This window comes from Phodopus roborovskii, unplaced genomic scaffold (assembly GCF_943737965.1).
Source record: "Phodopus roborovskii unplaced genomic scaffold, PHOROB, whole genome shotgun sequence".
Classification (NCBI taxonomy): domain Eukaryota; kingdom Metazoa; phylum Chordata; class Mammalia; order Rodentia; family Cricetidae; genus Phodopus; species Phodopus roborovskii.
Window position 1 is genome coordinate 23,231,677 of NW_026126416.1, and position 13,130 is coordinate 23,244,806.

Here is a 13,130-nt window from a genome sequence, read left to right on the forward strand (position 1 = left end):
AGACTGCCAGAGCTAAATAATGAGATCCTGTCTCAAAAACTAAAGGGAGATGGGGTTGGTTCATGTCAGAGAGTTCACTTAAGACTCTGAGACTTGAAGGGAGACTAACGAGAGGAGGGGAGGGGAGGGGACGGGAGGAGAGGAGGAAACAAGAAAAGGTAATAGCAGGGAGAAAGACAGATTGTATATTGTCTCATGTGCAGAATTTAGACTATACATGAAAGCAGGCTCAGTGAGTAAAGTGCTTGACCCACAAGCCCGAGGGCCTGAGTTTGGATCCCCAGAAACTTCAATAAAAAGCTGGATATGATATGTCATGTGCTTGTCATCCTAGCCCTTTTGGGAGGTGGAGGCTGGAAGATCCCCAGGACTCATTGGCCAGTCTAGCCAATTGTGACCTTCAGATTCAGTAACAGATCCTGTCTTAAAAATAAAATGATAAACCATAGAGGAAGACATCTTGTCTCCACATGTGTACAGCACACACAATAGTAAAAGCAGAATGGGGACAAGAAACTATAGTGGAGGGGTGTGAATACAAGCAATATATAATGATGTATATATGTGGACATGTCATAAATAAAACCCAGTATTTTGAGTCATTGCGATAGCTAAAAACACTTGGTACCAATCCTGGCAATCTGAGTTCAATCCTTAGGACCATCATGATAGAAGAAGAAAACTGACTTCTGCAAGTTCCTTGTGACCTTCACACATGTGCCATGGTGTGAGTGTCTACATACAGACATTAAATAAATAATTGTAAAAATAATTATGTTTTAAAAATTTAAAAACTTATTGTTCACCAACACAAATGTTAATTAGGAAAAGAAAAAAAGACTGCATTGGTACAGAAGAGGCCTCAAAATAGTTGGGGATCTTGTTATTTCCATCTTAGAACTTAACTTTTTTTTTTTTGGTCTGTTTTGAGACAGGGTTTCATGTAGCCACAGCCTTCTATTTACTTATTTTATGTGTGTGGGTTTTTTGTTTGCATGTGTTTCTGTGCACCATGTATCTGTAGAGGCCAGAAGAGGGTATTGGCTCCCCTGGGACTGGGATTATACATGGTTATAAGCCATCATTTGGGTGCTGGAAATTGAACCTTGGATCTTCTGGAAGAGCAGCTAGCACTCTTAACCGATGAGCCATCTCTCCAGCCTTTTTTTTTAAGATAAAAGTCTCAGTATGAAGTCATGGCTAAACTAGAACTATGTAGACAATGGTTGCCTCTACTCAATGTTTCTTGTCAGAGATCCTTCTGCCTCTGCTTTCTGAGTGCTGAGATTACAAATGTGTGTCACCTGTCCAGTTATAGAGGTAATTTTTTTTCCTTACCCCCCTTTTCTCTTTTGTTTTTGTTTGTGTTTTTGAGACAAGATCTCTCTTTTTGCAGGTTCTTCTTTATTATTATTAATTTTTTACATTCCAATCCCAGTTCCTCCTCTCCTCCCATTCCCCCTACTCCCCCCCCCCACCTCCCATTTGCTCCTCAGAGAGAATAAGGCCTCCCCCAGGAAGTCTACTAAGTCTGTCTCATCTCATTGAGGCAGGACCAAGGCACCTCTCCAACCCCCACACCCCTGTGTTTAGTCTGGGCAAAATATCTCTCCATACAGAATGGGCTCCACTAAGTCAGTTTGTGCATTAGAGTTACATCTTGGACCCACTGCCAGTGACCTCATATATTGTCCCAGTCACACCTATATTAAGGGAGTCTAGTTTGATCTTATGCAGGTTCCTGAGTCGGTGATCTCTCACTAGCTCAGGTCAGCTGATTCTGTGGGTTTCCCCATCATAGTCTTGTCTCTTTTGTTCATATTATTGCTCCTCGATCACTTCTATTGTAATCCAGGAACTTGGCCCAATGCTTAGTTGGAGACAACTCTTTATATAGCCCTGGCTCTCTTAGAACTCTGTGTAGGCCAGGCTGGCCTTGAACTCACAGAGATCCACCTGCCTCTGCCACTCAAGTGCTGGGATTAAAGGTGTGCACCACCATGCCTGGTTTATAAAAGTTAATTTTAAAAAATGTTTTCTATATTTATTTTTTTGTGTGTGAATGTTTTGCCTGCATGTATATGTTTGTGTGATGCTCTCATGCCTAGTGCCCACAGAAGCCAGAAGAGGGTGTCAGATCACCCAGAACTGGATTTGGTTGGAGCCACTATATGGGTGTTGACAACTGAACCTGGGTCCCCTGTAAGACCAGCAAATGCACTTAACCACTGAGACATCTCTGCCTCATAGAGAAGTAACTTTTTACATTATTGTTTATAGGCCTAGGGGTACAGCTCACTTGGTCAGGTACTTGTTTAGTATGCAGGAGGCTCTGGGTTCAATCCCCAGTACCTCATAAAGCAGGCATCATAGCACACACCTGCAGTTCAGGCAGTAGGATGGGAGGCAGAAGGCTCAGAAGGTCAGGCCATGTAAACTACATCGTGAATTTGATACTAGCCTGCACTACATCGCTCATTCTCAGAAAACAAACAGCTGTAAAAATTACCATTTATAAACTAGATATGGCAGTACATGTCAGTAACAACGAGGAGGCAGGGAAGCAGGGAGATTGTAGGCTCAAGGCCTGTGTGGGCTTTATGAAACTGCCTGGGAAGCAAAAAATAACAACTGCAGAGAATTTGTTGTTAATTTATATGTTCTTTCCTATTCACAATTTTAGTCACAAATAACTAGTGGTCTATAGCAGGGGGCTGTGCACTTTTTCCATAAAGAGCTAGATAAACACTTTATGGGGTTGGAGAGATGGCTCAGAGGTTAAGAGCGCTGACTACTCTTGCAGAGGTCCTGAGTTCAATTCCCAGCAACCATGTGGTGGCTCACAACCATCTGTAATAAGATCTGGTGTCCTCTTCTGGTGTGCAGGCAAACATGCAGATAGAACATTGTATACATAATATATAAATCTTTAAAAAAAAAAAAAACTATGTCTTACAGCCATACAATCTCTGAGACAGTTACTTAGTTCTTCTATTGAGAAAGCCAACACAGACATTAGATATGTCCAGATAAAATTTTACTTATGAAAACCAGGTACAGGGTTTAATTTGGGCCCAAGGATGTAGCTTGTGACCACCTGAACAGTTGAAGCTGGGCATGTAAAACACCAAATGTAGTACCAGGTATAATGGTGCATGCCACCATTAGGGACTTGGGAGGCAGATGGATCTCTAAATTTAATCAAAGTTCAGCTTAGTCTACCTAGTGAATAGCAAGACCACATAGTAATGTCCTGTCTTATAAAAAGGAGCCCAGTGTATAAAGATTTACCATGAAATTAAAACATACTTTGCTGACACCCAGAAAAAGAAGCCTGGTAGGCAGAATGAAACCCTTTGGCCTGCCTTTCAGACCTGGCTCTTTATGGGCTCTGGTAAGGAGAGACTGAGTGAAAAAAGGGAATAGAGAAGAAAAGGACTTTACTGGTCCTGCGTTTTGGCACCAGATAAACAATAATATGTACATAAATAAATAAGTAAATAAGAAAGGACATTGTAGAGGTATCAACCTTCAGCAGTCAGAGAGACTGGGAATGAGATGCAGAGTCAGTGAGAAAACATATAGACTTCTTATCTGAGGGGTGAAAGCTTCTTTATTCTTTTTTCCTTGTTCTATTTTTTGTTTAATTCTTCTACCCTGGTGTTCCCCTTCTATGTCTCTCCTGATGACTTCCTTCGAACTATTTCCTGATGTCTTCTTTCTACAGCTTTCCTTCCATATCTTTCCTGGTGTTTCCCTTCCCTCATGTCTTTATTTTTTTCCCCTTACAGCTTATATACTACAGCAAAATTTCTCAAGCAGTATAAAAATTACAGTGTAGCTACATCATTATTATAATGAATACAAGTAAAAAACATGTTTTCCATATCCCTTACATGATTAAACAGGTGAAAAACAAGTTGTTCCAAGAACACACATTCACACCCAAGCAACTTGTTATAGATTAACAGAGTAGTATAAGCAAGCAAGGAGTTTTCATTAGCTAGATCTTTTGCTGGCAGGTTGCATTTGTTGGTTACAAAGAAAGGATCAATCACTTTATAACTTATCTCAAAAGGTAATCTTATAAAAAATCTGAAATCACAAATCTAAACTTCTGTATATGAAAAACAGTCAGCTGTACTTTAAATCCTCAAGGTGCATAACCATTCATCAACAGTTTTTATTAAATCACATCAGGAAGCTGAGGGCAGGAATATGTATAAGGAATTAATCATCACCTTTGATCACCAACTCATCTGAGCCAGCAAAAGCCAGGTTGCCATTGTTTTGTTCCCTGACCTCAATGAGTCCCTTGTTCAACTTTCTAAACTTTAAATTGTCCCCAAGATTTTCTATCCCAAAGCCATTAACAAAAACACCTTACCCTAACCTTATTAACAATTGTACATGTCTAAATTCTTTCTAAGGATGATGGTTGAATCATTAATCTGCTCTAGCAGCAATGCTTGGGAAAAGTCAATCACTGTTATTATAAGTACCAATAACTGCCCAGTGAAGGTCCAGAAACCCCCTGAGAGTTTTCATACAACACAAAGGTTATAAAGATTGTGATGACCATGAAGGCAACAATGGGCTATGCTGAATAACAGCATGAGGTGCTCAGGACACATAGTTCTCAGGGCTTTGCTCACTCATGCATGACTTTGCCAACAGCTCAGCCATGTTCCATGAGTTCCAGTGCTGCCTGTTGGTACCCTGGCATAGCCCTGGACAGGACATGATTGCTCCTAGGTATGGTGGAGGAGAAAGTTTATTGTAGATAAAAAGTGAGAGTGTTGCCAGAGGCAGAGACATCTGGAAAATCCAGAGTGGACATGACTCTGAGCCATGTGAGGATACTGGGGGGGGGGGGGAGGGAGAGGGAAGAGGGGGAACCAGGTGCAGCAGCCAAGAAGGCAAAAGGATCAAAGAAGAATGGGTACCCAAAATGTCTGGATTATATAGGGAAGAGCCTCTGGGGGGAGAAGAGGGCAGCCAGCTCCTGGGCTGGAGAAGTTTAGGATAGGGTGGGGTGTGCCAGCCATGAGGACCCTGTAACAGATAGGGACTAAGGGATACTAGGAGAACCCAGTGGCTAGGCGTGCTTTGATATGTTCAGTAGGTACCTCAGCCATTTGTCCAGGGTTTGAAACTTAACAGGCTAAATGCAGACAGGAGAGAGGAATAGATTTCAGAAGATCATTTATGAAAATTTTGCAGCAATAACCTTGTATGTTCCATTGATTGGATGCTCACATCTCCTTGGACTTTGCTAGTAAGTATGAAAAAAAAAAAAATGAGCATTGAAGAGGGGAAGAATATGGACTGGAGAGATGGCTCAACAGTTAAAAGCACTGTTTCTCTTGCAGAGGACTACAGTTCAATTCCCAGAACCTATATGGTGGCAAACATGAGGAGTCCAGTCCCAGAGGACCCAACACCTTGCCTCAGCTCTACACAAGTGATACACATACATACAAGCAGGCAAAGCACCCGTATACATGAAATGAAAAATTAAATCATTGCTGTTGTTTTGTTTTTGAGACAGGGCCTTACTATGTAGCCCTGGCTATCCTGGAGCTCACTATGTAGACCAGGATGGCCTCAGACTCAGTAAGATAAGCCTACATATGCCTCCTAAGTGCTGGGATTAAAGTCATGTGCCACCATACCTAGTAGGAAAAAACAACTTTTTTTTTTTCAAAAAGAGGTAGAAGAATACTAGAGAGCCAGTTTCATGGCCTGCTCATTTTTTTCCATGGGAGGAAAATGGAAATTGTACTGCTTCCAGCCAAGTGAGGACTTAGTACCTGATTCAGTGGCAGCATTGACAATCTGCCTCTGTGAGCCACTCCCCTTCCCCAACCCCCATCCCACTCCCCGCCCAAGGAGACCTGTGCTGTCCCTGGGCTCGTTGGCAGGACAGTCAAATGAACTGGGATTGCTTGTACCTTAAAGCACAGCTTTGAGTGACTGTTTTCTACTAGGGACCAGCAGTGAACAGGCTTCTGAACTTTGCTTCCCCCCACTCTCATGCATGAGTTTCTGAGTGTGCTTCCCAGGTCCTGATTATCTGTACTAGTGGTACAAATTCTGTTTTAAGCAATCTGGGTGTGGTAGCAACCACCTGTAACCCCAGCATCTAGTAAGTAGGCTGAGGCAAGAATGTCATGAATTTGAGTCTAAGCTACATAATACGACCACTCAGAAAACAAAGCAGCCTAAAGAGGACAGTTGGCCTTTTCTAAGAGGAATAGTAAGAACTGGGAGGGTTACTGTTGTTATAATCAGTTAAAGCTTATGCCTGCTTTAAAGGGACTAGAGAGATGGTTCGACCTTCTGAGAAGCTGAGATTATAATCCTTCATGTGAGCATTAAAGTTTCCCAAAGCCATGCCTGGAGTTCAGAATTTCTTCATGTTCTCTAAAATGGAAATGGAAGTCCTCATTATTTAGATTTTGTTGGCCATTCTTAGTTTCTGATCCTTCCTACTGCATAGTCATTTCAGAGTTGAATTGATACCTTCTGCGTAATTCTGTCAGTCATAGTACTACTCTTGCATAATCCTCTCAACCCTACCGTACTTCCATTTTAAAACTGAACCTCAGCCAGTTTTATGTCTTTTACGCCAACACTTGGGAGGCAGAGACAGGAAGACCTCAGGGAGTTTGAGGCCAGCCTGGTTTACAAAGTGAGTTCTAGGCCAGCCAACACTACACACAGTGAGACCCTGTTTCAAAAACAAAACAACTGAATCTAGAAGAATAAAGTCACAAAGTACCTGTTGTGGGCTGGAGAAATGGCTGAGCAGTTAAGAACATTGTCTGCTCTTCCAGAGGTTCTGAGTTCAGTTTCCAGTACCTACATGGCTTCTCACTGTCACTCATAACTGTAGTCCCATGGGAGCTCATGCCCTCTTTTGGTGTGCAAAATACCCATACATATAAACAAACAAATAAATAGGAAAAATGCTGAAAAGAACAGCGTTTTTTTGTTTGTTTTTGTTTTGTTTTTGCACTTTGAGAGAACCTGAGCTCAATTCCCACCACCCAAGTCTGGTGGTTCACAAGTGCTTGTAACTCCAGCTCAGAGGATCCAACTCTCCTATCCGACCTCAGACACCAGTCACACAACTAGTGCATAGACATACTTGCAGACAGAACATTCATACACATCAAATAAATACTAAAAAAATAAAGGAAGTCTCACATTTTCCTTTATGCTATTAGCACGGCAGCTTTTACACGTTTTTATTCTCCAGAGGACTCATACATGTTGATAGTAAAGAAATGGAATAACTTGCCTGCTTTTACCCCCAGCTTCCTTTTGGAAATCTGCCTTCCCCCTCTTGTCCTTCCCTACAAGGATGTGAGTTTATGTTAAGTAGCAGTCTAGAAACCACATACTATTACTTCTGGTGTGAGGGTTTCTTGTTTGCCAAGAACCATTTGTCCTTTACACTTCATGGCTTGTGCTTTGGCATTTGCAAACATTAAACATACTTGCAAGGACAGTAGTCCAGCCTGCATCTTTATCTCTCTCTCATATATATATATATATATATATATATATATATATATATATATATATATATATCTCCCCTTTTGTCTTTTGAGGTAGGGCCTCACAGGATAGTCCTGGCTGGCCTGAAACTCACATTATTGCTCTGGACTCTACCTCCTAAGTATTGGTATTAAAGGATGTGTTCCACCACACCTGGCTGCACCTATTTCTTATAATGTATAAATCTTGTATTATAGGTAGAAGCCACTCATTCTCCGTCTACCCTTTTTTCAGTATCTGGCACCAATTCTGGCCCCATCATTTGCGGCCCACGACTCTTGTGGTATGCCGAAGATTTACAGGCAGTTTCTGTGGAACATCTCCCTGTCCGTCTCTAATCAAGTACCACATAAACAAGAACTTGCCTAGTTACACATGTGAGGACTATTGCTCTGATTGCCAAAAAGATCAGTACAGGCTCCAGAATGACAGCCACCCTCAAGTTGTTAAAACTTTTAAAATACCAAGCATCTTGTAATCCTTCTGCCTACCGTGCAGCCCAAAGCATGGCATATTGGAATGTGGAAAACAGCACACATCATGGGAGACAGAACCTTCCTGAACATAATAGCTCCTGCTATCCTGCCAAAGAAGTTAAGAACATTGGCAATGTCGCCTTGTCAAAGAGAATCTGCACAACCAGCAGTGCCCACCTGGGTTTGGAATCCAACAAAGCTTCTACCCTTAAGGCCAGCACATTGCATCCAGGCTCACCCAGTGCCAACGGAGCTGGTGAAGAGGATGTAGAGGCTTTTGATTCCTTCGAAGTGACCCGAGTGTTCTTAAAGCTAAGGCCAGAGTACCAGCTTCACAGCTATAACAGATCTGAGACTCACCAACCCCTGTCTGTTTCAGAAGGTGAACTAATTTTGCACAAAGTCAGAGTTCATCAAAATAAACTCCAGCCAGAAGTCATTACTACATATCTTTGTAAGCTGAGCACTCTGCCAGCAGAACAGCATTCTGTTTTGCTGTCCAGTAACAGCTTTGCTTTGCTCCGCCAACTGAGTGTGAAAAACATGCAGCTCTTTACTACCTCGGATCTCATCAGTATTTTGAAAGCCTTTGCTGACTTAAGAATACCTTTCTCCCCTTCAATGCTGGATATGTATGAAACCAGATTTTGCCGTCTGGTGTGGGAGATGAATCTGAATCAGCTTCTCCTGGTTGCTGATCTTTGGCGGAACTTAGGCCACAGAGTGCCTCGTTTTTTAAATTTTTTTTTTAGTTACCTTCATTTACACTGGAAAGAGCTATCCTTGTCTCAGCTGATTCATTTAATTTATATCATAGGTGAAAATCGTCAGGTACCACAGGATCTAATGCAAAAACTGGAATCACTGATCCTTAAGTATGTTGATCTGATAAATTTAGAGGAGGTTGGTACAATCTGTTTGGGGTTTTTTAAATCAAGTAGTAGTCTCTCTGAATTTGTCATGCGGAAAATTGGAGATGTGGCTTGTGCTAACATGCAGCACCTCAGCAGCCACACCTTAGTTCACATTCTTAAAATGTTCAGATTCACCCATGTAGATCACATGAATTTCATGAAGCGGTTTGGAGAAATTGCTCCTCAGCGAATCCCTTCATTGGGGGTTCAGGGTGTCATGCACCTCACTCTTGCCTGCTCCTCCTTACGCTTCCTGGATGAAAGAGTAATGAATGCAGTAGCTGCCTCTCTGCCTCCAAGGGTAACACACTGTCGAAGTAAAGATGTTGCCAAAATTCTGTGGTCATTTGGAACCCTGAACTATAAGCCACCCAACACAGAAGAATTTTATTCCAGTCTGATAAATGAAATCCGCAGGAAGATGCCCGAATTCCATGAGTACCCGCAGCACCTTCTGACCTGCCTGCTTGGCTTGGCCTTTTCTGAATACTTTCCAACTGAGTTCATCAATGTTGCTCTAAGTCCAGAGTTTGTCAGGTTAGCTCAAGAGAATACTAAGTTTGAACTCACTAAGGAACTGTATACTCTTGACGGTACAGTTGCCATTGAGTGTCCAGGTTACCAGGGCAGTCGTCTTAATTCTCACCTTCAGCAGGAGGCATCTGTAACACTGTGGAATTTAGCACGCAAGGATATGAGATCAAAACCTGAGTTCTTAGAAGCGCTCTATTTACTTGAGACCGTCTTAGGCGGCCCCCAGTACATCAAGCACCATATGATTTTGCCTCACACTCGATCTTCTGACTTAGAGGTTCAGCTTGATGCTAACATGAAGCCATTACCGATTAACAGCAAAGTGACACCGATGGAAGATGTAGCCCAATTACAGTTTAAGCAGGTGGGAGTCAGCCTCACAGATGATTTGATGGATCAGTTGCTAAAGGGAAAAGCCAAGAGGTATTTCCAGGGGGAAAGTGAGTTAGAGACCAGCCAGCCACCTGTGGAGTTAAGAAAGAAGATAGCCGTACCCTTGTCAAACTCTGCTAGTAACGTGACAGATAGATCGGGGGATGTGGGGATTGATGGCCTGTGCCCTGTAGCCCACACACAGCCCCCACTAGTGAAGCTAGCTATTCAGTTGACAAACAGGAATCAATATTGCTATGGTACCAAGGTTCTGCTGGGACTGCACAATATGAAGAGGAGGCAGCTGGCTCGAATTGGGTACCGTGTGGTAGAATTATCCTACTGGGAATGGCTTCCACTACTGAAGCGGACTCGCTTAGAGAAACTAGCATACCTCCATGAGAAAGTGTTCACCTCTGCTCTCTGAAGGGCCTTCATGGGCATTTATGCTCATAAAAGCAATAGATGCACACCCTACACCTGTAGATTGAGTATCCTTAACCAGAAAATGAAAGTAAAAAATGTTCCAAAATCTGAGTACTGACAGATCTCAGATCAGGGATATTCAAGTGGTAGTCCATGCAGAAAACCCAGACTTGAAATCTGAAACACCTCTGGTCCTAAGTATTTCATACAGGGATTCTCAACCTGTCTTTTAACCAAGTAATTACAAAAGTGTAGGTGGACAATAAAACCATGTACCCAGTAGCTATGGGTATACTCTTTTCTGTTGCAGAACCTGTAGCTATTTATGTTACTACAGAGTGTGTATAACCTATGGTGGTGGCAAGCTACTGTGGTTGTGTATTTTGCTCAGAATAAATAAGCATCTTCAAAATGTCCTTGAGCCATAAAATCTTATGCATTTTTCTGAATCTATTAGTTTTAAGTTACAGTAGTGGTGTTTTATTTTTGTTTTAAGTGTGTGTGTGTGTGTGTGTGTGCGCGTGCGCATGCTGGGAACCAAACTTGGGTTTTCTACAAGAATAGTAAGCACTCTTTTCTTTTTTCTTTTTCCTTTTTTTTTTTTTTTTTTTTTTCGTTTTTGTTTTTGTTTTTTGAGAAAGTGTTTCTTTGTATAACAACACTGGTTGTCTTGAAACTTGCTCTGTAGACCAGGCTGGCCTTTAACTTAGTCTCACTGAGATCCATCTGCTTCTGCCTCCTGAGTGCTGGGACTAAAGGCGTGTGCCACCACTGCTACCTAGCTTGTTTTATTTTTGAAATGGGTTCTTTCTGTAGCCCTGACTATCTTGGAACTCCCTATCTTAGCCTTGAACTCACAGATAGCCACCTTCCTCCACCTCCCAAGTGCTTGTATTAAAAGGCTGGTGTCATCATGATTAGCCAAATAGTTTTACATCTGGGGAAAAAAAATGTTTATCTGAAGCAGTTTAAGTAAGCTCTGTTTGGTAAGTCAGGCAACCCAGCAACCCATAGACACAGAATCAAGATGGAATCTTGGGGTTTAGGGTCACAGAAGTGATCTGAATGAGATTGTGTTGGGTTAGGGTTTAGTGGGCATTGATTTGAGTTAAAAAAAAAAAAATCAGGAGAAACTTAAAAGCACATGAAATAAGGCTCTGAAGAAAAATAACAAGGTCAGGGTCAAATTTGCCTCCTCACCCTACCTGCAAAGTTTTCAGACAGTATTGCTAAGGAACTGAGTAAATTGTTAATCTTGATACTTATCTCTCTTTTCCTTTCCTTTTTTTTTTTTTTTTTTTTTTTCCCAAGACAGGGTTTGTCTGTGTAGCTTTGAAACCTGTCCTGGAACTCGCTCTGTAGACCAGGCTGGCCTCAAACTCACAGAGATCCACTTGTCTTTGTTGGAAATAAAGGCTTGAGCCACCACCATCCAGCTAATCTTGATAGCTTTCTAAGAGGAAAAGCTACTCAAGTTTTTTTTTTTCCAAAGAGCAAAAACAGGGCTAAGGATGTGAGTCAGTGACAGTGTATTTGCCTCCCATGTGTGAGATGCTGGGTTTGATCCCCAGCACCATAAAAATAAAACTGTTCACATGTGTCTCATATAGTGAACGCCTCAAACACTAAGCTTTTGCCTTGCCTGTATATGATAATATCAAATTGCAGGTACCTTTTAGGCTCACACCTGTGTTTAGTCTTTCTGTCCTGATGGGCATTGTGTGGGAAAGGCTAGGAGAGCTGTCTTTCATTTTAACTTGCTCTAAAAATTGTTGCAAGTTACACTTTTTCTTAAATGGACAGGTAACAGGTACTATGTGTCTTTAAAAGCTGAAGTGTCCAATTTCTGAAATTGCTCACTACATCAGTGTTTCACCTGCTTTAAGGTTAAATGCTTTTCCAGTATTTGACAGATGACCCCAACTCCCCACTAACCTGTTTGGACCTACTCTTTAAAATATATGTATCTTCCAGAATTACTTTCCATTACATTCTTGTGAAACTCAAATGTTCCATTGTGTAAGTCAGCTACTTCTGTGTAGGCCCCAAATGGATGTTCATTCAAGTGCTTCGAGTGTCATGGTCACCCCAATCTCTTCTAAAGTAGCTCTCTATACTTCCCCGCCTCCAGATTTTGAACCTCAGCAACAACAAAAGTCAGTTTGGTTGCTTCAGGCTCTGGGGTACACAGATGGCTGCCTTTTAGAGATAGTGACTCACTCCATTTGCCCAGGACTTACCCTACCTCAGCATTGAAAGTTCTTGGAAATCCCTTAGTCCTGGGTAAACCAGTACCTAGTAGATAATTCCTCTGGACTCTTCTCTTCCTAAGCCTGAGCACTGGAAGGCAGAAAAAAACAGATTTGTCCCTGCCCAGTGTGGATGTAGATGCTCAGTCCTTCTTACATGTCTGAGACCTGAGCAATCCAGTTCAGTGTTTAATTATATACCTCAACTTTAAACACACAAAAGAAAATATCCAGTCTAGTTAATTTCTACATGCCCACATTACTTTCCAAATTGTGTGTGTGTTCCTAGATGAGCGGTTTTATTTCCGTGGTGCTGGGGATATAACCTATGTCCTGTGGATTTGAGGCAACACTAAGCCTATATCTCCAATCCCTAACTTTTTTTTTTTTTTTTTTTTTTTTTAAAGACAGTCTGTGTAGCCCAATCTGAGCTTGAACTCTACAAATTGTCCAGTGTCAGCTTCCCAAGTTGTCTTTTACCTTAGGCCTCCACACATGCTTTGGTATATTGTGTGACACTCCCCCACCCCCAACCCCATATAAATATTTTTAAGTTGATATGCAATTTTGCTGGCCATAGTAGCTCATACCTG

The 13,130-nt window shown here is 41.8% G+C and overlaps 1 protein-coding gene across 1 annotated transcript; it reads left to right on the plus strand.

Moving 5' to 3' along the window:
- Positions 1 to 7,748: 7,748 nt before the first annotated feature.
- Fastkd5 (FAST kinase domains 5) lies at positions 7,749 to 10,702 on the plus strand. The gene has a single exon (XM_051183376.1). The coding sequence runs from the start codon at positions 7,992 to 7,994 to the stop codon at positions 10,287 to 10,289; it is 2,298 nt and encodes a 765-aa protein (XP_051039333.1). The 5' UTR covers positions 7,749 to 7,991; the 3' UTR covers positions 10,290 to 10,702.
- Positions 10,703 to 13,130: the final 2,428 nt, after the last annotated feature.

Excerpts from the sequence above, each read along its gene's own strand:
- Fastkd5 (XM_051183376.1), top strand. The coding sequence starts at position 7,992 with ATGACAGCCACCCTCAAGTTGTTAAAACTTTTAAAATACCAAGCATCT.